The sequence below is a fragment of the Panthera pardus genome, unplaced genomic scaffold, assembly GCF_024362965.1.
Source record: "Panthera pardus isolate Hobbes unplaced genomic scaffold, ASM2436296v1 HiC_scaffold_4, whole genome shotgun sequence".
Classification (NCBI taxonomy): Eukaryota; Metazoa; Chordata; class Mammalia; order Carnivora; family Felidae; genus Panthera; species Panthera pardus.
In genome coordinates, this window is record NW_026526969.1 from 6,601,050 (window position 1) to 6,628,354 (window position 27,305).

General features: G+C 53.5%; 2 protein-coding genes and 1 long non-coding RNA gene across 7 annotated transcripts in view; 2 read left to right on the forward strand and 1 right to left on the reverse strand.

Moving 5' to 3' along the window:
- Positions 1-1,838: 1,838 nt before the first annotated feature.
- On the forward strand, positions 1,839-15,148 carry NSUN5 (NOP2/Sun RNA methyltransferase 5). 4 transcript variants are annotated; one of them, XM_019421656.2, is made up of 11 exons: positions 1,839-1,983; positions 2,078-2,200; positions 2,674-2,851; positions 2,953-3,061; positions 13,230-13,368; positions 13,427-13,566; positions 13,923-14,061; positions 14,408-14,496; positions 14,570-14,710; positions 14,829-14,934; positions 15,025-15,148. In XM_019421656.2, the coding sequence occupies exons 1-11, from the start codon at positions 1,891-1,893 to the stop codon at positions 15,037-15,039; spliced, it is 1,272 nt and encodes a 423-aa protein (XP_019277201.1). In that variant the 5' UTR covers positions 1,839-1,890; the 3' UTR covers positions 15,040-15,148. The 4 variants fall into 4 exon arrangements, with proteins under 4 accessions (XP_019277201.1, XP_019277197.1, XP_019277202.1 ...); XM_019421652.2 differs by having other exon boundaries at positions 1,840-1,983; positions 13,923-14,101; positions 14,286-14,496; XM_019421654.2 differs by having other exon boundaries at positions 1,842-1,983; positions 13,451-13,566; positions 13,923-14,101; positions 14,286-14,496.
- Positions 15,142-27,305, reverse strand: part of POM121C (POM121 transmembrane nucleoporin C) — a 45,718-nt gene continuing 33,554 nt past the window's right edge. For both annotated transcript variants that reach the window (XM_019421651.2, XM_019421650.2), the window contains exons 6-13: positions 23,849-23,940; positions 23,134-23,207; positions 22,575-22,699; positions 22,354-22,456; positions 21,752-21,928; positions 19,278-20,897; positions 17,850-17,972; positions 15,142-17,412 (exon numbers count right to left, since the gene is read on the reverse strand). In XM_019421651.2, the coding sequence (XP_019277196.2) occupies positions 17,315-17,412; positions 17,850-17,972; positions 19,278-20,897; positions 21,752-21,928; positions 22,354-22,456; positions 22,575-22,699; positions 23,134-23,207; positions 23,849-23,940 (2,412 nt within the window). In that variant the 3' untranslated portion in view covers positions 15,142-17,314. The remainder of the gene's footprint in view (positions 17,413-17,849; positions 17,973-19,277; positions 20,898-21,751; positions 21,929-22,353; positions 22,457-22,574; positions 22,700-23,133; positions 23,208-23,848; positions 23,941-27,305) is intronic.
- LOC128774756 (uncharacterized) lies at positions 17,099-25,979 on the forward strand. Its single transcript, XR_008419221.1, has 2 exons — positions 17,099-17,204; positions 22,254-25,979. It is a non-coding gene; the product is annotated as an uncharacterized LOC128774756 (long non-coding RNA).

Sequence of the window (27,305 nt, forward strand, 5' to 3'; positions counted from 1 at the left end):
ACCTGTACTGGGTTACAACTCAAAGTATAATATCCATGAGTTCATGCTGATAAGTGATTAACTAAATAAACCTGGAAGAAGAGACCGTTCTGCAGAAGAATTCCAAACAACTTCTGTAGTTATTCTGCCCTCAAGGACAGTATAACCCCCTACTGCTTAAGGGCAGGCTGTGCATAGTGACTTCTTTTCAGAGGGAACAAGATAGAGAGGTTTACAGTGGAGAAACTTGAAAAACACGGCCATAACCAGATGATGAAGGTTCACATCAGTGAATAAGGTCATGTTGATACTATATGCCCTTGATGAGATCGGATGAGGATGGCACTGGGAGTCTTCCTCCCCAGAACCCCGAACCCCAGTCTGATCATGAGAAAGAAAACCTCAGATAAATCCCAGTGGAGGGACATTCTACAAAACACCAGGGCTCTTCAAAACTATCAAGGTCATCAAAAACCAGGAAAGTCTGAGAAACTCACAGCCAAGAGTTGCCTTAAGGAGACATGATGACTGAATGTAATGTGGTGTCCTGGTATTTAAGCACAGAAAATGTACATTAGGTAAAAATTAAGGACATCTGAGTCAACTATGGACTTTATTAGTATTGTTGCACTTTTAACCACTCACCTGAAGGAGTGGGGTTGGGATTTAGGACGGGTCAACTCTGGCACAGCTGTCCACGTGTCCACATCAATTTGTGCTCAATTCATTCACTCTTTCACTTATTCAACAGATATATTAGGTCCTTATTGTGAGAAAAACACTGGTTTAGGAGGTAGGGATTGATAAGTCAAACAGGATTTGCCCTCATGGAGCCAGCTAGAGGACAAATCATAGCTACATATGGAACAGATGCTATGAAGAAAATAAAATAGATTATGTGATTTGATCGGGTTGGGGGAGTCCACTAAAAGATCACTTATTAACCAACCTAGAGGCACAGGACTGGGTTAAACCTTTAAACAACTCAGCAATTTTAGAGTCAACCTTCTTGCAAAATGCTTGCCGACATGCTGCTGACAATACAGAGACTATACAGGCAGGAATATTCTGGTCCATGGAGGCCTACTTGAATGCTTGAGATACACACGCACTGGATCTGTTCACTCAATACGTACCACTAACCACATGGGGGCTTGGGACAGAGGCAAATACTGCAAAATCCCTGTTCTCCTACTAGAGTTCAGGCTGGGGAAACTTTCCCGTAAATGAATGATTACAATGCCTGAAAAGCTAGCCATTTGGAAACAAAGAGCTCTTCCTCACATCATGTGCAAACTAAATTATAAATGGGTTAAAGATTTAAGTGTGAAGAAACGAAGCCACGATTTCTATATTATAAAGGTGTGAAGGGATTTCCAAGCATGACACCGAAGGCAGACACCATCAAAGTTTGTAAAAAGTGAAGACGTTTTTTATAGTTTCATAAATGTTGTCATAAACATTTACAGTTGTCCAAAACAACTATAAGCCACATTAAAGGCAAAAACAAACCGGAAAAAATAACACCTAAGACGAGCTATATACGATCAAGATACAAAGGACACTAAGGGATGCTGTAAGAGTGACCAAAAGACATTAGCATGTTACCATAACAGATTACAAAGGACCAATAAGCATAGGAAAATAGTCAACCTCAGGGAAGTTAAAACAGCAGCAAAATTCCATTGTCTATGAGATTGGCAAAGATTTGTTAGAAAAAAAGCGAAGAGCTACGAAACAGGGAAACGTGCTCCCAGGGTTCGGCCGCAAACACGCCCGAGAGCCTCGGAAGAGCTCTGGGGCTTCCGGGTCGGAACCTCCGTGCCCTTTGACTCCGGAAGTGCAGGCAGACAGGGCGGTGCAGAGGCGGGCACGCTTCGCGACAGGGCCGTAAAGGCGCGGGAGCAGAGCATGGCGCTCTACGCGACGGCAGCGTCCGTGCTGGCGGGCGTGGAGAGCCGGCGGGGTTCCATCAAGGGGCTGGTGTATGCCAGCAGCTTCCAGGTAGCGGGGTTCGGGGTTCGGGCCGGCGAGGGGCGGGAGGGGAGCCCGGGCGGGGGGCCCCTGCCTCAGCCGGTGTCCTCTCGGCCACGAGCAGAACGTGAAGCAGCTGTACGCGCTGGTGTGCGAGACCCAGCGCTACTCCTCCGTGCTGGACGCCGTGATCACCAGCGCCGGCCTCCTCCGCGCCGAGAAGAAACTGCGGCCGCACCTGGCCAAGGTAGCGGGGCCGGGGGGCGGGGCGGGGCGGGGCTGGGCCGTGAGCCCCCTCCGGACCTGGTCGCCGCGCGGTACCGTCCACGGTGCGACTTCGGCAAGTCGCCCCTCTGAAATGAGGGTGAGCACTCTTAAGCCGGGTTATTTGAGGTGGGATGACCGTGCTTTAACTTCGGGCCGAGTGGAAGATGAAATAAGGACGAAAGTGCAAAGTAGCCGTGGCAGGGACACTGGCCGAAACAAATGGATGATGCTGACAAGGAGGAAGGTTGGGATCCAGAGCCCTGGGCTGAGCAGCCCTGGGGACAGGTTTCGGGACAGGGCTCAGCCGTAAATCCGTTGTGATCCTGGGCGGGACACCTCCCTTTCATCTGTTGCCGTCTGGATAGGTGATTGGTTCAGCGCTTGCGTTCTAACACTACGGAGTTCCAAGACATTCACGTTTAAGGTTTTTTCTCTTTCTTTCCTCATCCCCAGGTACTAGTGTATGAGTTGTTGCTGGGAAAGGGCTTTAAAGGTGGCAGTGGGGGCCGATGGAAACCTTTGCTGGACCGGCACCAGGCAAGGCTGAAGGCTGAGTTGGCCCGGCTCAAGGTTCATCGAGGTGTGAGCAAGAACGAGGACCTGTTGCAGGTGGAATCCAAGCCTGGCCCAGGTGAGCTTTCTCCCAGGAAGGAGTTGTGTGGAGGAGGGTAGCTCGCGGGCCTTGGGAAGAGAGGCCTCGATCCTGCCCACTCACTGCTGATTGCTTCCCAGCCTCTCAGGTGCCTCGGTTTGTGCGGGTGAACACTCTGAAGACCTGTTGTGATGATGCGGTTGATTACTTCAAGAGGCAAGGTTTCTCCTACCAGGGTCGGGCTTCCAGGTGAGCTGAGAACCCCGCCTGGCTGCCCTCCTCCAGGGGAGGTGCCTGGGGGGCACTGGGAGAAAGGGATCCGTTTCTTGGACTTTTCTGGCAGTTGCTTCCTCTCCTTCCAAGGCCTGTCTTCCTCTGTCCCTTAAACATGGATTCTTGTGGTTCCCTCCTATGTTCTAATGCATCCCTCAATTTCTCGAACTCTTAACTCCTGCTTCTCGCCTGATGATTTGTGTCTCCCAGTCTAGACTTCTCTCAGTGTTCCTACCCTCGGGGTCATATGAGTGGTAAACAGACCCCACGGTCACAGTGTGTGTCATACTAAATTCATCTCCCCTCTGAACTTTGCAGCTTCTTCTTTTTAAATTGCTAAATCGTGTTTATTCAAAATTCAAGATTGAAGAGAAATCCCAAAGCAGCATGCTTAAACACACAGCTATTGGTTTATTTTGCAGTGTCCCCGCCCCCTTATAATTGACATAACATTAGTTTCAGATAGACGGCTAATGGCTTTGTATGTACGTACACTGCGAAAGAATTGCTACAAGAAACCTAGTTAACATTTGTTACCGCACATAGTTACAGAAAGTTTGTTTTTCTTGTGATGAGAACTTTTAAGATCTCTTAGCATCTTTTAGATATGCAGGAGTGTGTTTTTATTAGTCACCATGCTGTATATTAGATCCCCAAGACTTCAAGTAGAACCTTGTACCTTTTGGCTGTCTTTACCCCTTTTGCACACATGCGCCCCCCACCCGTCTGCAGTCACAAATCTGTTCTCTGTATTTATGAGTTGGGTGGTTGGTTTTGGTTTGGTTTTTGTTTTTAAGAAGAGAGTCCACCCAACAGAACATACAGTGTTTGTCTTTCTGTTTGATTTGTCTCACTTAGCATAATACTTTCAAGGTCCATCCATGTGGTCACAAATAGCAAGATTTTATTCTTTTAGAGGGAACTGAATATTCCTATGTGTGTGTGTACACAGGTGTAGGTACACACATACACGTATATATAGTTACATATTTTTTTTTTGCTCATCTCTTAGTTGACACGTCGACCACATCTTGGCTGTTATAGATAGTACTGCAGTAAACAGGGTCCAGATCTCCTTCTGAAGTAGTGTTTCCATTTTCTTTGGATAAATACCTAGAAATGGGATTGCTGGATCATATGGTAGTTCCATTTTAAATTTTTTGAGGAGCCTCCATAGTGTTTTCCACAGCGGCTGCACCAGTTAACATTTCCTCCAACGGTGCACGGGGACTCCCCTCTCTCCACATCCTCACCAACCCTCGTTATTTCTTTTTGGGAATAGCCATTCTCACAGGTGTGAGGTGATGTTTCATTGTGGCTTTCATTTCCATTTCCCCCGATGACTAGTGATGTTCAGCACCTTTTCGTGTACTTTTTGGCCATCTGTTTCTTTGGACAACTGTTTAGATTCCTTACGTGTGTTTTAATCCCACCTCCCCCTTTTTTTCGTTAACTGTTGAGTTAGTGTTCTTTACATATTTTAGATATTAACTCCTTATCCAGATATGTGGTTTGCAGATACTTTCTTCCATGCGGTAGGTTGCTTTTTCATTTTGTTGATGGTTTCCTGTGCCCTACAGAACTTTTTAGTTTGGCATAGTTCCACCTGTTTATTTTTGCTTTTGCTTTTTGTTAGGAGTTGGATCCAAAAAAATCAAAAAAACCAAGACAGATGTCAGGGAGCTTACCACCCATGTTTTCTTCCAGGGGTGTTCTGCTTCCAGGGCTCACGTTTAGGTCTTTCGTCCATTTTGAGTTCGTTTCTGTGTCTGGTGTAAAGTAGGGGTCCCGTTTCGTTCTTTTGCGTGTGGCTTCAGTCTTCCCAACGCCATTATTGAAGAGACTGGTTTTTTTTTTTTCCCCCTGCTGTATATTCTTGGCTTCTCCGTCGTAAATTGATCATTTAAGTATGGGTTTATTTCTAGGCTCTCTGTTTTGTCCCATTGATCTGTGTGTCTGATTTTATGCCAATGCCATACTGTCTTGATTTCTATACCTTTGTAACATAGTTTGAAATCAGGGAGTGTGGTATGTCCAGCTTTGTTCTTCTTTCTCAAGAGTGCTTTGGCTCTTCAGGGTCTTTTGTGGTTCTACATTTTAGGATTGTTCTGTCTGTAAACAATTCTATCGCAATTGATAGAGATCACATTGAACTTGTAGATTGCTTTGGGTAGTATGGACATTTTAGCATTATTCTTCCAGTCCATGAGAATGGACTATCTTTTCATTTGTTTGTATCATCTTTAGTTTCTTTCATCAGTATCTTAGAGGTTTTTTGTTTGTTTACTTCTTTGTTTTTTCAAGAATAGGTAATTTTATTACTATTATTATTATTACTATTATTTTTTAGTGTTTATTTTTGAGAGAGAGAGACAGCATGAGCAGGGAGGGGCAGAGAGAGAGAGAGAGAGGGAGACACAGAATCTGAAGCAGGCTCCAGACCCTGAGCTGTCAGCACAGAGCCTGATGTAGGGCTCTAACTCACGAACCATGAGAACCTGAACCGAAGTCAGATGCTTAACCAACCGAGATACCCAGGCACCCCACTATCTTATAGTTTTAAGAGTACAGGACTTTGACCTCTTTGAATTTTTTTGGATACAAGTGTAAATGGGATTGTTAATTTCTTTTTCAAGATAATGTTGGTTTGCAACCTCCTTGGGAGCTTCCCAGATATAATCTGAAACCAGCCCCCAAACACAGAGGGCAGGGCCAGAGAAGGAATGAAAAAAGAGGCAGGCTGCTCCAGATTGATAGGTGGCAGGTTTAATAAGCAAGGGAACTTCTATACGAGGCTTGTCTTGGGTAACTGGAAGGCAAGTACATCTTTGCCCCCACCTGCCAGAATCTTGAAAGTTTATTGAGAGGCCTTAATTGGGTTCAGTCACATACAGGCCCCACGTTGGAGATATTATAGGTTCAGTTCCAGAACACTGCAATAAAGCAAGTGGAATGAATTTTTTGGTTTCCCACTGCCTATGAAAGTTATGTTTCTACTATACTGTGATCTCTTAAGTGTATAGAGCATCATGTCTAAAAAAAAAACAACAACTATGTATTTTAAAAATACTTTATTGCTAAAAAATGCTGAGCATCACTTGAGTTTTTGGCGAGTCAGAATCACTAATCAGAGATGACCATAATAAATATTATAATAAGAAGTTTAAAATATTGTGACAATTCCAAAAACATGACCCAGAGGCAAGAAGTGAGCAGATAGCGTTGGAAAAATGGCGCCTTCAGTTTGTAAAAAACGCACTTACCTGTGAAGCGCAAAATGCAATGAAATGAGGTATGCCCCTTCACCGTCCATATGGTCTCAACACTATGACCCTGTCTCAAGGCTTTGTCCTTGGAGCATCCTTTGGTGGAGAAGGCGAGTGGCAATGCCCATCCCAAGGATAGGGAAAGAGGGGAGGAGTCTCTGATTGCCGGGGTCCAGCTCACAGGTCAACTGGTAGTCATGTCCTTTCGGTGACCTCCCTCCACACTAACCCCTGTGACAAGCTCTTAAAATCCCACGTGACTGTTGTCCTCAGTGTGCCCTGAGCGGTCAGCGAGGGTCTCACGAGCACAGAGACAGCTCCTTTGGTAGCTGGCTGGCTGCCCTGGAGGCAGAAGCCACAGCAACAGTATAGGCACGTGCAGAAGAAAACAGATTAAGGCAGAAATTCCCCAAATCAGTGATAACTTCTTCCTCCAAGAACCCCAGGATCCAAACCATTGATTTCTTAAAATCCTCTAGGCTGGAGGTCAGATCACTCAGGGCATTTACTTGTGTCCTTAGATGATTTTAGTAAAGATGGTGCTTTAGTGGATTCATCAGATACAAACATAGAACATTCTGTTTGGATAATGGCGCAGGTGCTTCCTTGTGAGGCAGTAATAATTTCCAAGGCCATCCTGTTTTGGAGGGCAGCTTTTGTTATTAGAGACATTTCAGCGTTCTGTAAGGACCGGCTTTACTGGCTGCCATTCACAGTGGGCTGGGTGAATTTCATAAGGGCATCTGTATGTGCTAGAATGTCCTCCAGTTTCGCAGAAGGAACAGAGGCACCATCCAAATGATCATATCCTCACAGACGACAGACTGTGCCCATCTGGCCTTGAGGAGAGGGAGGCTGGCAGCTTTAGTTTCTTGACCAGGTTGACCACAGCACGAGTGTCGGCGGCGGGGGGGGGGGGAGGCGGCGCTGTCTGCCATGAGGAGATGGGACTGGGGGGTGCATGTGCCAGACCGGGACCCCCACCTCCTCCCCTCTTCCAGGAATGTGTGTGCCATTCCAGGTGGGGTGCCTTTCTGCAGGTGCAGCTTGCCGCAGGGCAGAGGGATCCCGGGGGAGACGGGTAGCTCCCCGCCTAGGTGTGGGACATCCCAGCGTGCGTGTCAGTGGGTGACTCCTTTCCCAGGCGTGGTGGAGCCTGGCGTGCTCAGTGGCCGCACGTTGCTCCACGGTAAGGGGGCGGCAGCTATTTGCTTTATGGTGTTGGGTGTCTCGGCAGGGTCCCCGGTCTGGCATATGGGGCAGCAGGCCCTACCGGTGGATCGTCCGGACGTACTAACGGCAGGGACGGTGCCTAGTCCACCCAGCCAAGGTGGTTTTCTGTTAGTGACGTAATCTGCTTGTTACAACATCCCTTTTTCCGGGGCGCCTGGCTGGCTCAGTCGGTTAAGTGTTGGACTTCGGCTCAGGTCATGATCTCACGGTCCGTGAGTTCAAGCCCCGTGTCGGGCTCTGTGCTGACAGCTCGGAGCCTGGAGCCTGCTTCGGATTCTGTGTCTCCCTCTCTCTCTGCCCCTCCCCTGCTCATGCTCTGTCTCTGTCTCAGAAATAAATAAAAACGTTAAAAAAAAAATTAAACATCTCTTTTTCCTGACTGCCGGTCCTGCTGCTTGCAGGGTGTGTGGGTGAAGGATCCTCCATTCAGTATCATGTTCTTCTGCCCGGTCTTGCATGTCACGGCCTTTCAAACATGACCCCCAGTCACTGGTCGATGAGGATGTCTCTCCACGGGTCTTTTTCAGTCTCCCAACGGTGGCGGCCCAGTTGGTGCGGCGGCCAGGAAAGCTCAGGTTGGGCCAGATGTGATAACCACGCAAACCAAGTCGCAGTTAGAACCTTCGCTTGGAGGAGGGGCCGTCTAGTCAGTTTGCCAATTCCTTACTGGTTGGGAGCTCAGGAGGATGGCCGCAGGCACCTTTGGCAGTTGCCTCGGGCGGGTGTTACTTAGAACACACAGGTCGTGTTACCGAGTGAACCGGGTGAACCAAGTCAAGTCACCGCTTCTGCGGGGCAATCTGGCTTCCTCGGCAGCAGGCCGTCCCGCCAGGGGGCGACGGTGGGTCGGCTTCCTCCACGCCTAGTCCACACTGCCTGCCAAAGGTCAGTTGCTAGGGCTCGTACCTGAATCAGGGCATCAGTTTCTTGACCGCCAGGGGGCGTCAGTGCCTTCGGAGCTGGGGTGTGGAGGCCGGTGAGGCCTGCCTTGGGCTCCTGCAGGGGAACCACGGGTCTTGTCATATGCCCTGACCGCACAGGGGCTTATTCACCATCCTCTGTCCGAGCCGCGGGGCCAGTGCCCTTGGTGCAGCCCGCTGCCCGTGCGGAGGGTTAAGGGCCAGGGCTCTGAGAGATCACCAGTCAGAACGCTCTCTGTGCTGTTTCTTCCTGAGAGGCTCTGCCTGGAGGAGGGTGGGGCACCCCGCTGGAAGCTGTTGCCCCCCGCCCAGGGGGACGGGGCGGAATGCGTGGCTTCTGTCTCCTTCCGGCGCCGAGACCCAAATCCCAGGGGCACCCTTCCCGTCTGTTGTCTCTGCCACAGCGCCCGCCCCACACCTTCCAGAGTCACAGACACCTTGAACTCCAGTGGCAGCCCTGCTTGGGGGACGCCCAGGGCTTTCATCTGTCCCACTGGTATTTTTGCCTTTTCATGGGCAGCCCGCTCTCTGATCCCCGCTCGCACACGTGCACTTTCTTTACCGGGCGGTATAGAGGACCCGGCACTGTGCCAGGTAGGGAATAAGAGGCCTCCAGACTCCAAAAGCCCCTGCAGAGGCTCACACACATCTTCCACGTTCTTAGGGGCTGGATAAGTGTGCCCTCTGGCAATCACGGCGTCTGTGACAAGGCGGGTCTTACTCGACCAAACGATTCCCAAAACCTTGGGGCAGTGTCCGGGCCTGGAATGTTCCGTGGGTTCACCGCCCAGCCTCTCTCAGATCTCCAGCAAAGCCTGCAGGATGTCCTGCGAGAGAGGCAGGTCTGCACATGTGACCATTATCGCGTTAATGCGGCGGGCCCATCTTACAGGTCTCTGGCCGCCATGCCATGACATGGTGGGGTTGTGCCTTGGGGGAGCACTTGAAAGGTCCAACATTGGGGCACCTGGATGGCTCAGTCAGTTAAGTGTCCAACTCTTGATACTGGCTCAGGTCGTGATCTCACGCTTTGTGAGGTCCTGGCTGTCACCCACCAGGAGCCTTCTGGCTCTTCTGTCTGCCCTGCTAGGCTTTGGAAGGACTATGTGCAGGGCGCACAGTGCCCACTCGGCGCAGATCTTAGGTAGTTCCTCCGGTCTCCCTGTGTGGCTTGTGCTGTCGGACGGTCACTCTTCGTGGGGGTAACAGGTTTACAGGTTCCCAGCTGCGTTTCCCCTCAGCACCGGCGTGAATTCACCGTAAGAGGCTTGCAGAGTTCAGCCCTGTGGGATGTCTGTGCCCGGTGTGTTCCCTCGTACTGGAGAGAGAGAGAAACCCCATATTCGCGGGCAGGGGCAGAACACCCAGCTTGCAGTGTCAAGGGACTTTCTTAACCGAAATTGTTGTTCGGGTTTTAAGGCTTTCCACGGGCTGACCTCTGTTCAGGTGGGGTCCCTGCAGCAATGCGGTCAGATCACATTTGCTTCCAGGTTACTTTCTCCAGACCCTTCGTGGCCCTTTTTGGCTTTCTGAGCTCCCTCTCAGGCCCGGCTCTTCCCCACGACCCACACCCGTCCCTGGGACCTGGGACCGCTCCGCTTCCCCTAGATCAGCAGGGCGTTGCCCAGCATTCATTCTAAGCGTTTTGTGGCACAAGTGGGCTCAGCGTGGACACCAGCATCCCGTCCCGGGGCTGGGGGTGGACTGGAGAATGTCGGTTTTCTTCCCTGCCATCATGTGGCCTGATCAGAGCCTTCAAAGACGGGTGCAGATGGCCCATCTCGCTCCCAGCCCCCCCTAAGAATTTGTTAGATCTCCTCTCTAGATTCCCAGGGTCCCACAAGCCCGGGAAGGTCCCCCTCACAGGGCCAAGCCTCCCCGCGGGCTAGAGTAATCCGGTGTCTAAGGAAGGAAGTAGCGCCAGGCAGCCCCGACTGGAGGGCATCTCCGCCTCGTGCGCGGTCAGGGAAAAGCCACTGCCCCGTGGCCGCACCAGCTGCGCCTGGCTGCTTTCCCTGGCTTTTTGCTGGAGCTTGGCAGCTACGTCGGTGAGCTCGGCAGGAGCAGACTCATCAGGAGTGTCTCCTGAACCGGGGACTGCCCTGCTGGCTGGGGTTGCCGTGGCTGTTCTCGCTTTCCCTTGTACGAGGGGTCCGCCAGCCCCGGTGCTCCGTCTGTTTTGCTGTCCACCACCACAGCGCCCTCCACGTCCTCACTTTCCCAGCCGTGCGATCCGTGTGGTTAAGCGGCCCGCACCTCCCCGGGCGGCCCCGTGCTCGTGCAGCGATCCCCAGGCCGACGTATGGGCCACGCCTCCCCACACGGAGGTCGCCGGCCAACTGCGGACTTCCTCTGTGGACGCCTTTCCCAAGGCCCGTGTCTTTGGTCTCCAGGCTTGTTCATCCGTTGTTGGTTTGCAGCCTTTGATCTGAAGCTGGCCCCTGTATGCAGAGGGCAAGGAGAGACCAAAGGGTGGGTAGGTGGCAGGTTTTTTGTTTTGTTTTGTTTTTTTTAATGTTTTAGTTTTTGAGAGCATAAACAGGGGAGGGGTGGAGAGAGAGGGGAGACAGAGGATCCAAAGCGGGCTCTGTGCTGACAGGCTGACAGCAGTGGGCCCGGTCCGGGGCTCGGACTCACGAACTGTGAGATCATGACCTGACCCAAAGTCAGACGCTCAACTGACTGAGCCACCCAGGCGCCCCTAGGTGGCAGGTTTCATAAGCGAGGGAACATACACCTGCCTGCCAGAATCTTCAGTTTATACAGAGGCCTTAATGGGTTGTCTCATACCTTCCAGATGGTCTCAACACCGTATTGCTCTCTCAAGGCTGTGTCCTCAGGCAGCCTCTGGGAGGGGCGAAGGCAAGCAGGATGCTCATCCCGGGGCAGGGGTGAGGAGCCTCTGACTGCCCGGGTCCTGCTCCCAACAGGTGGTCACATCTCTGTGACCTCCCCCAACAGATAGGTTGTCAGTGTGTAGAAACACAACAGATTTTTGCGTATGAATTTTGTATCCTGCAACTTGCCTGAATTCATTTATAAGTTCTAACAGTTTGGGGGCGCCTGGGTGGCTCAGTTAAGCATCTGGCTCTTGATTTTGGCTTTGGTCATGATCTCACGGTTTTGTGGGTTCGAGCCCCCAGTCAGGCTCTGCACACTGACCTCGAGGAGCCTGCTTGGGATTCTCCTTCCCCTCTCTCTGCCCCTCCCCTGCTTATGCTCTGTCTCTTTCAAATAAACTTAAAAAAAAAAAAAAATTCTGACAAGTTTTTTTGGTTGGGAGTTTTTAGGGTTTTCTATATATATCATCTGCAGATAGTGACCGTGTTACTTCTTCCTTCCCATCGTGGGCGCCTTTTTCTTCTTGATCTCGCCCAAATGCTCACCAGGCTCGGTTGAGTAACAGGGGTGAGAGTGGGCATCCCTGATCTTGATCTTAGAGGAAGGGCTTTTAGCTTTTCCCCACCGAGGATGTCAGCTGTGGGCTTTTCACATCCGGCCTTTATTGTGGCGAGGCGTGTGCCTTCTGCACCTGCTTTGCCGAGAGTGTTTTTATCCTCAGTGCATGTTGAGTTTTGTCAGATGAGCCGATCAGGATTTTTATCCCTCCTGTTGTGAGTGTAGTGCAGCACGGGGATTGCTCTGTGGACTCTGAACCCGTCCTTGCATCCCTGACCTTTGCCCCTTCTGCATTCCCTCTTAACCTGGCAGCTGACCTCACCATCACACAACCATTTGGTCAGGCCACGAACCCAGTCACCGGAAATGCTTCTCTTCTCACCCTCGTCACTTATGCCCTTGCCTGCGGCGTCTTTCTGCCCCCTCCCCCCACTCTGCCCGTGGTTTTCCGTCTTCTTTGGTAGAAGCAGCCCCTGACCTGGTCTCTCCGCCTCCAGACGTGTCATGTGGTCGGCCACAGAAAGATCTCCCCTGCCTAAACCGTCCTTGGCTCTCTTGTGCTGTGCCCACTGCTTCCGTTGCCCGCCACCGCTCCTGTGCACTCCCCGCTGCTCCCCTGCATTCCCATCCCCCTCATCCTGGGAAGCCGCCCCTGCGTCCGCCTTCCCCTTCCGTGGTAGACGGACCTTCTGTCGTCCTGCCCGCAGCACGTGGCTGGGAGGCCGGGCGGTGCGCCAGGCAGTGGCTGTTTGGGTTTGGCTTCCAGCTCTGCCCCTGTGGATGGCTTTCCGAACTGAGCATCGTTGTCGGCCCGCTTCGCGAGGGTTTGGAATGTGACGCTTCCGTCTCCGCTCCTCACGTTAGGAGACCCCTGCCCCTGAGCAGTCAGCTCGGTGCCCGCCTCCCCAGGAGTGACCTCTGTCCAAGTTAGGTGGTTTTTTTGTTTGTTTGAGAGAGAGAGAGCCCGTGTGCACATACGCAGGGCAGGGGCAGAGAGAGAGAGAGAGAGAGAGAGAGAGAGAGAGAGAGAGAGAGAGAGAGAGAATTCTAAGCATGCTCGGCGCTGGCAGCCTGACATGGGACTTGAGCCCAGGAACCTCAAGATCCTGACCTGGGCCGAAGTCGAGTTGGACACTTAACTGACTGAGCCACCCAGGCGCCCCTCTGCTGCCCATTCGTATCAAATCGATCCTGTCCCTCGCTTCCTGGCGGTCTGGAGCATCTGTCGGGTCAATGAACAGTTCAAGTGAGGAAACGTGTGAAATGGCCAGCCTGGCGCATACCCGGAGGAACTCAGACGTGCCGATGCTTCCTGTTCCCTGGCAGCCTCGAGGACCTCCGGGCCCTCAAAGGGAAGTGCTTTCTTCTGGATCCCTTGTTGCCAGAGCTGCTGGTGTTTCCAGCCCAGACGGATCTGCACGACCACCCGCTGTACCAGGCCGGCCACCTCATTCTACAAGACAAGGTAGGGCAGGTGGGTGGGAAGGGGAGGACCGAGAGGGAGCCGGGCCTCTGTGCGCCAGCCCAGGGCCTGCTCTGCCTGCCAGGCCAGCTGTCTGCCGGCCGTGCTGCTGGCCCCGCCCCCCGGCTCCCACGTCATCGATGCCTGCGCTGCCCCAGGCAACAAGACCAGTCACTTGGCTGCTCTTCTCAAGAACCAGGGGTGAGTGCCACGGTCAGCCCGAGGGAGCTGGGGTCTGACCCTGTACTTGGAGGACGAGATGAGGAAAACTGTGACCCAGTGGGGGCTTGAAGGCCGAAAGGAGGATCTCCCTTTAAATATTCGCTTCTGGACCCAGAGCAGTTGGTGGCAGAGCCCGAAGCTCAGCTGCCCTCTGGGTGGCCGGTGCGAGATAGGAATCCCTCAGCCCTTGGGGCAGAGTCTCCAGGTCAGGTCCCTCTAACCACTGTCCCTTCTCTTCTGTGTCCCTGTGAAGGGACATGTTCTCGTGTCAGAACTGTGGGCCCTGAGGTTCCCCGTGGATTCTCAGTTCGCCCCGTCTCTCCCCTCTTCTCCAGCAAGATCTTTGCCTTTGACCTGGACGCCGGGCGGCTGGCGTCCATGGCTACCCTGCTGGCCCGGGCCGGAGTCTCGTGCTGCGAGCTGGCCGAGGAGGACTTCCTGGCGATATCGCCCTCCGACCAGCGCTACCGTCAGGTCCAGTACATCTTGCTGGATCCTTCTTGTAGCGGCTCCGGTGAGATGGGGACAGAGCCTGGCCGCGGGACCCAGACGCGGGGCAACCTCGTGGCGGAAGGGGCAGCGGTTTTCTTTGGCCTCGGTCTAATAGTGGTGACCCTGGGCAGACGTTGTCCCCTGCAGTGCAGGGATCTCGGTGCGAAACGAGGCCCGTCTCTGCAGCTGACAGGCTTTGTCCCTAGGTATGGCGACCAGACGGCTGGAGGAGCCCGGGGCGGGCACACCTAGCAAGGCGCGCTTGCAGGCCCTGGCTGGGTTCCAGCGGCGAGCACTGTGCCACGCGCTCACTTTCCCCTCCCTGCAGCGTCTGGTCTACTCCACGTGCTCCCTCTGCCAAGAGGAGAATGAAGACGTGGTGCGGGACGCCCTGCAGCACAACTCGGGGACCTTCAGGTAGTGGGGACCCGCCGGGGTCCTGGGGAAGGGGGCTGCTGTCTTTTACCCAGAAGTCTGTTCACCTCCACAGGCTAGTCCCCGTCCTCCCCTCCTGGCCCCACCGTGGCCTCGGCACTTTTCCGGGGGCTGAATGCTGCCTCCGGGCCTCCCCCGAAACCACGCTCACCGGCGGCTTCTTTGTTGCCGTACTTGAACGGGTGGAGGTGCCGAGGTGAGTGGGGGGCGGGGTGGGGCGGGGAGGGGGGGGTGGGGCGGGGGGGGGGGGGCTGTTGCTGCTTGGAAGACGCCGGACGACCCGGGCACCTCTAACTTAGGTACTTTCCTTCTAGCTCAGTCCCCCGGGCCGAAGCACCGGCACCTCCACCCGAGGCCGCCCCGCGGAGGAAGAGACGGCGCAGAGCGGCGGCCCCTGGGGCGCCGCCCCGCACCGAGCAGGTCCGCAGAGCTGTGCCTTGCGCGGGGGGACCCCGCCGTCCCGCAGCTCAGCCGGCGGGTTTTAAGGTTCTTTTCTTTTTATTGCTTTAGGAAGGAAAGCCGTAGCTGGAGGGAGAGTGTGGACTTGCCTGTCCCCTGGGCCCCTCCCCGGGCCGTGTTCTTGCTCGTGACAGCTCTGCCCACGGAAATAAAAAGCAGGACATGGTCTACGATAGATCACAGTTTTTTTTTTTATTCTTAATGACATAAGCAAGGAGAAAAATCTCACATTCATACTAAAAATTCCAACTAGCCTCACAGGAATTAAGTCTTTATTTGTAATGGAAAGTCCCAGCCTCCCGTTCCTGTCCAGTGCACGTACGTGTACACACACACACACACACACACACACACACCCACACACACACACACACACACTCAGGCCGCGCCGGGACACCCTCTTTGGGGGCTCCCGGGCCAAGTGTCCTGCCTGTGGACCTGAGGTAAACTAGCTCGGAACACTAACACTAACGAGGCTCTACCTTCCGGAAGGTATCGCTAGAAGCTTGGTTTCTAGACCCGTGCCCACCCCCACCCCCACTGATCCTAACAGGGACTCAGGACTCGAGGTCCAGGCCTCTGGGCGCCACACACAGGTAAATACTGTCTGCTCTTCCTGGGGGGTGGGAAGGAGCAGTCCCCTGCGTCACACTCAACCTCAGTCACGAGGGGGGAGGGGGGACAAGTCACATCTACGTCACATTATTTATAAAATAAGAATTATGGTTTATAGAATGTGTCCCGAAGGGGCTCTAGTCCCTCGGGAAAGCTGCCTGGGACAGTCTGAGCCTCTTGTCCACACAGGCATAACTTAACTATACAGCTAATTCCTAGTCAATAGCATTTATACTTAACCACCTCAGTGAACCAAGCTTGAAGGAATTTAAAAGGCAATTTAGCTTAAATACAAAAATAAATTTTTATTTCGTTAAAAAATGTTTAAATATTTTTTTCTTTTAATTTAGACACACGCATTCATACTTCTCCCAAAGAGGATGGGCATTGGCAGCAAGGCTCTTGGGCCTGGGGTATGTGATCTGGGAACAGGGGAAGAACGGGACGGAGGGGAGGCTCTGCTGAAGGCGGGGGTGGGGGGATGAATTTTGAAGCGTGGTTGGTTAATTTTGGTTTTCTAACATTCTGGGGAGGATCCAGCCCACGGTGGGGTCAGGTAGGCGGGAGGGAAACAGCAGAGGGAAGAGGACTTTGCTTCCCCCTCGGCCCCATCCTCTTGGGCTGCCAGCCCTTAAAGTCAAAACACCATTTGAAAATCCAGGAGTCAGCACGTGTAGCCATAAAGCGGTGCTACTTTCCACATTCAATTAGCGAGGCCCCAGAAACTTGAAACAGTGAAGTCCGGCACTACCAACATGCCGCCACTCATACAATTCAATTCTTCCTCCAAACTCGATTCAAAGAGCAATAGACGCGAGCATCAGACAGTAACACAGGACAAGGCTTTAAACATACAACCCCGGGGAGGAGGCGGACGAGCCCCACGGAGGCCAGCGGGGAAGGCGGGCGAGGAGGCAGCGGGGGACATCCTGCCCGCTCCCGGCGCTCCCCCAACTCCCCCGGAGCGAGGTAGCTCCCCTGCAGCTGCCAGGCTAACAGTCTTGAGCCACCGAGCTTTTAGGGGCCGAACTGGCAGAGGGTTGAGGACAAACACGGACTCAGACTTGGCAAGAGGAAGTGGACCAGCAGGAGCAGCCCCACTGGGGTCTCCAAGGCAAAGCTAGATTCAAGGTCCTTTAAAAAGGGGTAGAGCCTGCGGGGAACCAGGGAGGGACGAAGCAGCAAGAACTGGGGAAGCAGAGTCCCCTAACGGGACCCGAGGAGAACCGCTTTTTATAGGCAAGCCAAGCAAGGTAAAGCCGCGGGGCTGACCCACTTCCCCGACTCCCATCATCCACTGCACGGCGGCGGCACGTGTGGGTAGGGCCGTGCCTACGACCTGCCAGGCGAGAGGAGATGGCTCTGGGGGCAAGGCGGGAAGGGAGGCCGCCTGACCAAGCTCATACACCAGACAAGAGTCAGGGGAGGACGAGGACAGTATGTACAGATGTTTCTTCAGTTTTCTCCAGCCTCACCACGGAGCCATTCAAGTAAAGGGATCAGGCTCCTGCCCCACGCCCCCTCCCTCGAGAGGCCAGGGGCTTCTTCCTCAAGGAGCAGGAACCGGCCACCGGGGCTGCCACCGCCTCCCTGGTGGCAGAAGCCAGAGATCTGGGGTAGGTTGCTTTATGGAACTAGAAGGGTCAGAGGCTCTTCCTAGCAGGTGCTGAGGTCCAGATGTGGGCAAGGAGGGGGGTGGGGGGGGGGTATGGAACGGGGACAAAGGCTATTTCTTGCGGGTGTGCTGCCTGCGGGCCTGCAGTCGCTGCCGAGCCCCCGGGGTCTTGGATCCTGCACCAATGGAAAATGAAGGGGCCGCCGATCCTGGAAAGATTCAACAAGGTCTCATCAGGGCAGCTGCTATCCGGGACACCTCCCTGGGTACCCCAATCTCCGGAAGGTTAGGCCGACAGAATCCGGTACTTAAACCGGGCTTTCCAAACAGTGGCAGCTGTGTGTGTGTGTTGGGGGGGGGGGGGGGTGGCTACTGAAAGTACAGAATCCCAGAACACCTGAGAGTGAGCAAAAAGGCATTTGCCCTTGGCTTTCCAGTGGTCTGAAACATTCCACCCTCAACTCCATACCTGGGCTTTGCCAATCTCGTAGCCAGGCCACATCTTTCTCATGCCTGTGAGCCTGATCTTTTGCAGGGAGCCCCAGAGCCAGGAACCTGCCAAGACCCACCCCCTCCTCCACCTCCCCCGGGCCCCCCGCCGCCCTCCTTCTTTGCAGAAAGAAGCAGGGTCACGCTGGCTGCTTACCGAAAGGTCCGACTCCAACAAAGCCTTGGGTGGGTGTTGAGGATGCCCCAAAGGAGAGACCACTGCCCGATGCGCCCACCCCGGGGGCAGGGGTGTTCTGACCAAAAGTGGGTGTGGAAGTGCCTAGAACGAAGAGACCGTAGAAAACGAGCGACTAGGCAGTGGGCAGAGGGCATAACAGCCGGGATGACGAATTGGGGGGTGTCCCCACAGGGCACCTCAGCCCTGGACCACCAAGGCTGGCTCCCCCCGTGGTAGAAAGTGCCTCTCTGCCTGCTAACCGCCGTGCTGCCTTTCGGCCACCTCAGGAACAGAGTCTCTGCATTCCTGGGGACACTCAACGCCCCCCACCCCCCTCGCCTCCGCCTGGACCAGGTTACTTCCCTCTGTCATGACTAATTGAGTTCTGCCTCTGCCGCCTGTTTATCTGTCCCTTGGCATCAGAAACTGGAACCTTCCAAACACCCCACCAGTGTGGGTCCTCTTGCCTTCTCGTGGCCACGTTCAAAGTCCAGTCCTGCCGCCGCCTCCCCCCACAGGCCTCAGGGAGCGCCGGCCGCCTCGCTCCCAGTCCTGACCTCGCACCCCACTCCCACCCCGTCACCCCTCACCGCTGCCCGGGACTGCCCAGCACCCAGATGGCCACCGCGAGCACTTCAAGTATCGCCCCCACCTTGCCGAGCCCTGCCCCTCTCGCGGCACCAGCTGGGGCTGTGACAGGCGCGCCTGCACCCGTTCTCCACCTCAGTCTGGATGTTGCTGATTAACAACGTGTGACAGCACAGGCCGGCCTCGCTTTGAATTCGTAACCGCGATTCTCCAACATTCTCGTTACATTCCTTTTCCCACTCTCCAAACGACCATTTCAAGACGCCCTCCTCTGTACACGGACCTCCCCAAGACCTCTCCCGTTTCCTGAAGAAAGCACGCTGTCGGGATCAGAGCTCCTTGGGAGTCTCTTTCCACGTGGCACATCAGATCACTTCATTCTTCTGCTTGAAATTCTACCAGGATTTCCCTCAATGCTTAAATCCAAACTTAACCCTGGCCACGTGTGACCGTCAACTCTGCCTCCCCACATCATCCTGGAGCACTTCTGTTCTTCCATCCTCTAGCTACACCTCACTTTTCGCTGTTTGTGACCAGAGCTTGCTTCCACCCCTGGGCCTCTGCCAGCTCTCCTGCGCCCGAAGAGTGTGCTCTGGCTCACACCTACCCACCCACGCTCCCGACCCCTGCATCACAGACGGGGAGTCTCGGCTCAAACTGCCTCAGCAAGGCCCACCTCCTCGACCACCAGACCGTCTTCCCCCAGGACGCACAGCTCCCTGACCCCGTATCTAACGTCAGTCACCGCCACACCGCAAAGCTCCGAGGGCGGCCGGGGCCAGCACTCAGAGCAGCACCCGAGTCCGTTCCTCATCTTACCTCCGAACACGGGCTTGCTCTCGGGCGCGCTCGCCACACTGAAGGCAAAGGGTGTGCTCTGGCTGGGCGCGCCCAACGTGCTCTGACTCAAGCCTCCTCCAAAAGGGGTCGTGCCGCCAGCGGTCCCGCTCTGTCCCGTGCCGAAGCTGAACGCTCCAGAGGCAGAGCTGGTGCCGGGGGTGGCCGCGTTGATCCCAAAGCCCCCGCCGCCGGCCGGGCCGGCCGAGCCCCCGAACGCGAAAGGCGCCAGCGTCGTGCTGCCGAACACGGAGCTACCGGTCCCGCCGCTGGTGGTCTGGGGCGTAGCTCCGAAGCCGGAGGCGGCGGCCGCCCCAAAGGAGAACACGGACGTGCCGCTGCCGAAGGCCGGCTGGGTGCTGGCGGGGGCGCCGAAGGCGGACGCCGCGGGCTTCAAACCGCCGAAGCCGGACTGCGTGGCGCCGCCGAAGGCGGGCTGGGCCGGGCCGGGCGCTGGGGTCGCAGCCGGGGCCGTGGCCGCGGAGTTCCCGAAAGCGAAAGAGCTGCCGAAGCTCGGGGCGAGGGCCGGCTTGGCGGCGCCCTGCTGCTGCCCGTCGGCGGCCCCGAACGTGGGCTGGGGGTTGGCTCCCGGGTACGAAGAGAGGGGGGGCTTGGCGCTCGAGCCGAAGGGAATGTGGAACGCCGCGGTGGCGGCGCTCGTGAAGGTCGGCGCCGGCTGGCTGCTGGTGACCGGGGCGGGGGTGCTGAGGCCGCCGCCGCCGCCGAAACCGCCGAAGCCGGTGGTGCCGCCGCCGCTGGCGGTCGTCGGCGCGGCCCCGGGGAGGGACTGGACAAAGGTCGTGACCGTCGTCGAGGCGGGCGCGGCAGGAGGCTTGCCGAACTGGAATATGGAGCCCACGGCCGGGGTGAAGCTGGCACCGGAGGCAGGGGGAGCCCCGAAGAGGAAAGGCTGGGCAGCGGAAGTGGTGGTGCTGGTCACGCTGCTCACACCAAAGCTGAACGTGGGCTTCGAAGCAGAGTCTGTGGACGTGCTGGCTGTACTCGTGGGAGCCACGGCTGAGGTGGCACCGGCCTGGCCGGTGAAAAGAGGAGTGCTCGTGGCAGTGGCTGGAACGGCCGTCTGACTGAAGAAGGGGACCAACGAGGGCACAGACGTAGGGGGCCCGATGCTGCCGAAGATCGGCTCGAAAGTGAGCTTGGGGCTGCTGGCAGGCGCAGGGAGGGCGGAGCCGGAAGGGGTCACGGTGGTGACCTTGGGTGGGCTGGATGGCAAAGGGCCCTCATTCTCGCTTTTTGGCGGGGCCAGAAAGATGGGCTTGAACATGGGAGATGCCGAGGACACGGCAGGGGCCGCGGAGGTAGGGGGGTCGGCAGGTGGGGTGCTCAGCATTCCCAAAAGAAGACTTTGCTTTGGGGTGGGAGACGGGGCAGATGTCTCAGCCTGAGGAGCGGGAGGAGACTTGGTGGGGTCAGTGGCTGGGATCGGGGAAGCAGCAGGGGTCAGCCCTAAGAAAGCGGCTGTGGATTTGGAGTCCGAGGAGGTGCCTGGAAGGGGTCCCGACTGTGAAGACCCAAGAGGGGCCGGAAGGCTGGGTGTCTTCGGAGGTGTGTGGGCCCCAGTGGTTGCCACTCCAGCAGATTCTGGAAGAACAGAGAGAGTAAATTCTGAATACCTCAAACGTGATGGCATTCAACGCTTCTCTCCCTAGCACCGTGCTGGGGATTCAGAGTCCGTCAACAAATTGTGACGACATCCACACCACAGACCGTTAAAGTATCCACCCCTTAAAATCAAGGAAACATTCATTATTTCCACCCTTCCCCGATCGTAAGATATGAGGGGATACGATGTGGCCTCACTGGGGGGTAATGTGTAGAAACTAAGGAAAACCCAATCACCCAAACTCCAGTCCCGTTAATTTCCCAGATGCACCTTACTTACTACTCACCCAACAAAGACTGCCTCTGTTTGCCTACTGTGCTGAGTGCAGGGCACATAACCACGAATGGAAGAGTCTCTGCCCTTGAGCCCTGGGACGGGCTGATGCCGGATAGACTACTCTATGTTAAAGGGCAACAAGAGGAGTGTGGGCACATGCAGTACCATGAAGGACCCTTGGAAACCTAGAGGGAAAAATGACGTCCTCTTGTGCCTGTGGTCATGTGACAAGACTTGGTAACCATGGGATCACATTTACATCTCAGAGCCACCTCAAAGGTAAACGTGTGCATTTTACAGAGGACAACAGCAAGGCTCTGAGTGGCTCTGGCCTCCAGAGCCTCCGACTGCTAAGACTAAGCCGCGGACCCCCTTCCCTAGAACCTCCTGATGAGAGAATTCTGAAGCTCGGAAGCGTGCGCCAGCTCAGGACTGCTGAGCCACAGCAAGTTCAAGCTCCCGAAGACCTTCACGGACCGGCAGGCATGACGCCTTTACTCCACGTGACCCATGGACGGATGCCATTCGACGCCGCAGATGGAGCTCGCCCACTCACCGGAGGAAGGGGGTGGGCCTGCAGAACTCTGCTTCTTCTTCAAGCTCTCCAGCAGCGGGTTGGGGCTTGGGGCTGGGAGGGCAGCTGGGGAGGCGGCAGTCCCAGTAGTTGGCAGGGTAAATGTCAAAGAAGGTTGAGTAGTAGGGGGCTTCTCGGTGCCAGAGTTAGAAGCCGTATCTAAGGAGAAAGAAAGGTGCTGGGAAATTCTTTCCAGGGGCACATCACGTAGCACGAGATGCTCACGGACTCGGTATCTGCTTATTTAGAAATGCTTCCCCTGGGGCACCTGGGTGGCTCCGGGTGAGTGACTGACTTCGGCTCAGGTCATGATTCACGGTTTGTGAGTTCAAGCCCTGAACGGTCAGTATGGAGCCTGCTTGGGATTCTCTCTCTCTCCTCTCGCTCTCTGCCCTCCCCCATTTGGCATTCTCTAAATAACTTAAAAAAAAAAAAAGCAAGAAAGAAATGCTTCTCCTTGATTCCAATGTTCATTGTTCTCCAGATTCCACTGAGGCCCCAAAAGGATTTGTCAGATGAGAAAGATCCAAATAAAACCAGAGGAAACTCCTCTTTGCAGCGTGAAGCTGGTCAGTCTTCCTTACCAGTCCCATCCTCCAAGGCCTTGTTAAACCACCGCAGCGAAGCTCTTTTTTCCAAATCTAGATCTTCGGCAGTGATGGAGTAGCCAAGCTGGGGAGGTGGGGGCTGCCAGAGAGAAAGACGAGACGCCCATCAGGGAAGCTGGAAGAAACCTGTATTGAGCTACCCTAGAACTTGGGGATGCCGAGCTGGGGTGGGCGGGTGTGGACAGACAAAGCCATACCAGGGTCAGCCGAGCCCCTCGCCGGGAGGGTAGGAGCTGAATCTTTCGCTTCCGCTGCCCAGAGCTGCCAGGTGTGGGAGGGGAGCTCCACGAGTTCTGCGCCTTCCATGTGGTTGTATCTGCAGCTAAAGAAACAACATGGACTTGTTTTCTTCCTCCTCTTCCAGAAATGGCCAAGTTTGTCTACACTTGGTTTTTAACACTGAATTCTCACTGGTTATGTCTGAAAGATTTGGTCTTCCGTGGATGGGGTCTTGGAGAGTTTGCAAGACGGTTTCTGCCAGGAGGGTATCAAGATAACTGCTCCAAACACAGGCATACAAGTGCTTACTGACAGGAGTCACCCAGGCTGCTCAGAGGCCCCCACCAGCGCTCATCGCCAGCCCACAGATCCACTGGCCGGTGCCGTAGCTGCCTGTGCCACAGACCACAGACCTCTGCACCTACCAGGCCCTGCACACAGCGAGGCTCAGCGCATGCTTCCGGATGAGCAGGGGTCTCACATGCTCCATAAACACTCCCACCGCCAGAAGCCACTCCTGCGCGCTTCACAACCTACCCTTTTCTCCCTGGGCCTCCTTGTCTGTTGCCAAAGGAGTTGAAGAACTGGAGCGGTGAGAAAGCTCGTCCTCTCTGAGGGCAGAAGAGGCAGAAGTGCATTTAGAAAGACTTCCTGATACAGAGTATCGGGGAACCACTTACAGCCTCGTAACTACCAACCCGGCCAAAGTCTAGAACAACTGTGATTTAAGATCACAGGCCAGGACAAAAAATAAGAGAAATCAAAAGGAAATTCCTACAAAACGAAGGGAGATGTTCATGGAAGCCACGGAGAAACCTCTGTCTCACAACCAGCACGAAACGAGAACCTTCACAACCTTACTTACACCTCGCCCAGTTCCCGAGAGCTGTAGCCACAGAGCTGACCCCTAAGAGCAGCAGTCTAGTCGCCTGTCGGTGCCTGGAGATCAGCTGGGGTCCAGAACATGAACTCTCCTGCCCCTGCCATGATTCTCTGTGCCCCCTCTACCCTGTGGCCTTTGCGTTCACACCCCAGTCGCTTGTGCTGCAGGATGAGGAAGAGAGCCAGAGCCTCCAGGGTCAGCACAGAAGACATTTAAGAGACGAGAGCAGTTTGGGCAGGTACTTCACTGTCCTTCTGGATGGCAATCTTGGGTCCTCCGGATCGGAGCCGCAGGAGGCCTAAGAGCCAAGTACGTGTGCTTCCTTTCCTGCCCTCTCATTAGTCTGCAGTGCAAACAAGGACCCGTTACCTTATTTTCTTTGCTGGCCTCTCTGGTGTCTGCGAGCGGGATGAGGCTGGGCTGGAGAACGGTGACAAGCTGGGCCCGCTTCTCTTCCAAAGCTAAAAGGCAAAAAGCAGTGACATGATTACCCTACTGGACAGCGTGACATCCGCCTTCAATACAACTCTGTATTCTGTTCATCGCCACACACAGGGTCTCCTCCTCAGTGACAAACATCTTTTGTGGAGCACCTGGCTGACGTAGTGGAGCAAGAGACTCAATCTCCGTGTTGTGGGTTCGAGCCCCACGTTGGGTGTAGAGATTACTTAAAAATACGATCTTTTAAAACAAAAAAGGAGCACCTGGATGGCTCAGTCGGTTAAGCATCTGACTCGATTTTGGTTCAGGTCATGATCTCACAGTTCGTGGGTTCAAACCCCACACTGGGCTCCTTGCTGGCAGCGTGGAGCTTACTTGGGATTCTCTCTCTCTCCCGTTCCCTCTGCCCCTCCCTGGTGCGTGAGCTTCCTCTCAAAAATAAATTTAGAAAAATAAAAATAAAGAAAAACATTTCTCTGTGAAGGAAGGCCCCTGAAGGAAAGTCAGTTGCCAGTATTAACTACGGGGAAAAAATCTGAACAAGTAAGGAAATGCTAACTAATAAAGTACAAGGAACAATGTACTTTTGCATATATTAAAAAGTAGAAGGTTACATTCAGTCATGGTTTAGAGCCTATGATGCATCCAGCTTTACTTTATGTTGTCTGCAGAAATTATACAATTAAGAAGCTTTCCCAACCCCCCTCCCCGCCTCAAAAAACCTATTACGGCAAAGGTAAGCCAGTAAACTAATAGTCTTGCTTTTATTAGTTTTGTTTTACTTCAACTTTATTTTTTTTAGGTATATTTTGAGAGAGAGCAAGTGGAGAGGGGCAGAGAGAGGGAGAAAGAATCCCAAGCAGGCTCTGCGCTGCCAGCACGGAGCCTGATGTGGGGCTAGAACTCACAAACTATGAGATCATGACGTGAGCCAAAGTCGGATGCTTAACCGACCGAGCCACCCAGGTGCCCCCCGCTTCAACTTTATTTTTTTAAGATGTCCTATCATGACATTTATGACTTATACAGTATCTATGGTATTTGCTGTTACATGATTATTATCCAGACACCTGTCTGTTCCAACAAACAGGCAATCGGTTCCTTGGCAGCGAAGGTCTGTTCTCACCTCCCCTCATGCAAAGCAGCCTCGATAACTGACAAAGAGCAAGCACTGTGAAGTTTCGTGAAGTCTTTAGCTTAATTACAAAAATACTAATAACTTATCACTGCAGACATTCTTCCAGAAGTTTCTTACTCAGTAACAGTTATATAAGCACAAACAAGCAGACAACAATCTTTAATAAAAGTCTGAAGAGGTAAAGAAGAATTTAAACTCGGAGACAGGTGGCGAAAGTGGTGAAACAGGGCAGCTCCACGAGACCAGTATCAGGACACCCAAGGCTGAGAACGGGTGTGAGAGGAATGCTGGGGCACTCAGGGAAAGAAACACAAAACAAAAACTGAACGCTTGGACCTCACACCTTACGTTTTTAATAAAGTACCAAAGATGATTCCAATGTTTAGCCAGGGTTAAGGACGACCTGGTTCAACACTTAAGGGGAAATACTGTATCCCCACTGTGTCTGTCACAGGTGACACACACACACACAATCCAGATGTGACCAAGGTTTACATGTAAGAAGTGTCACAAAAGGACTAAAACAGATTAGCTGTTCCATACTATGGGACAGGGAGAAGTCTGTGCCAGAGACAGAAGACAGAAAACTGACAGACTGTCACATAAAATCGCTACGTAAAGAACCTCTCTGTGCAAAAGTATCACCGCGCAGCAGGGAGACTCTAGGTGCCATCTGTATTTTCCACCATGCTCACATTTCCATAAAATCGAAATAAAATCTATGCAGGCTGGAAATAAACACACCCCGAAACAAACAAAAACTATAAACAAAATTAAAAGGCAAATATTTTCAGGAAGAGTTATTATCCTTAACATGAAAAATGCAAGTCCTGCAACTCCACAAAAATATAATGAACGTACCAAATGAAAAACAGGCAAAAGATGTAACAAGGACAGTCATTAAAAAAAATAGTCAATCTACACTTCTAACAGTCAATTTAGTTCTGCGCTATAACTCAACTTTGATTTGCAGAGTCCCCACTTCACAGAGGCTCTAGACCTTTCTACTTTACAAAGAATGCCAAGATGAGCAAGACGGTTCCATCAAGAAATTTACGGTGTGAAAAAGAGGAAAGAACACAAATCGACTGTAACAGCCAAAAGATAAGACAGCCTTTCATGACTTAACAGAAAGCACCTGAAGAGTGCCTGCAGTGGGATGGACGTGTTATTCCAGAGGGAGACCAGAACAAAGCAAGGGAAGGCAGCAGGTAGGAAGTGTCTTGGTAGATAATAAATGTCACGGTCTGGCTGCAACGTAGAACATAGTTAAGGGGCACAAGGGCGAGAGGCAGGTTAGGCCTGGAAGCGCTGACGGCAAGGGTAAATACATACGCCTACTCTGGAAAATGAGAAATCTGGTAAGACACAGGGAGATATCAACGTCGCGCACAAAAGGTCAGAGGACAGTTTACTTTTTCTATAACTGGTACCAGTGTAACATCTGTGATGATTTTGTATCAATGCTAGGACTTCCAGTGTAGACGGTTGTAGATGTGGATATTTACTAGTGTTCCCCTGGAAAAATGTAGTTAAATTAAATACCTCTACTACCACCTGCACCAAATGTAAGGACTGACACTGAAATTGATTACTGGAGATGATCACTACCTCAGTACATTTTTTTCCAAAGAAACATAAAGAACGTTCATACTGGGGCACCTGGGTGGTTCAGTCGGTTAAGCATCCAACTATGGCTCAGGTCATAATCTCCCAGTTTGCTTCAGATTCTGTGTCTCCCTCTCTCTCTGCCCCTCCCCAGCTCATGCTGTCTCTCTCTCTAAATATAAATAAGCAAATAAAGAACTTTCATATTACTTTATTTATTTATTTAGAGAGACAGAGAGAGATGGAGAGAGACAGAGAGAGACAGTGCATGCATGTGAGCAGGGGACAAGCAGAGAGGGGACCAGTAACTACTTAAAACAGAATACCAAACAGTTATTAGTGTCAGGGAGTGTATTTCCTGCAACAGGTCAAAGGCTCCACCACAAATGAGGCTGCTTAAGATCTGACCCACTTCCAGGCAAAGGCTGACCGTGTTGTTCTACACTAACACTCCCGCCAGAGACAAGAAGCAAATGCTGAAGGTCTGAGCTACGTGTGTTTGAAGGTATGGCAGTACGGAAGAGCCAGCGGGGCAGTAGACATCGTGGAGCCAAGGGTTAGCCCCCATATTTAAGGCTACTTTTTCTCTCATGGCGAATGCCAATTCCAAAAGCAAAAGCTGTAGTTGAGAGGCACGGA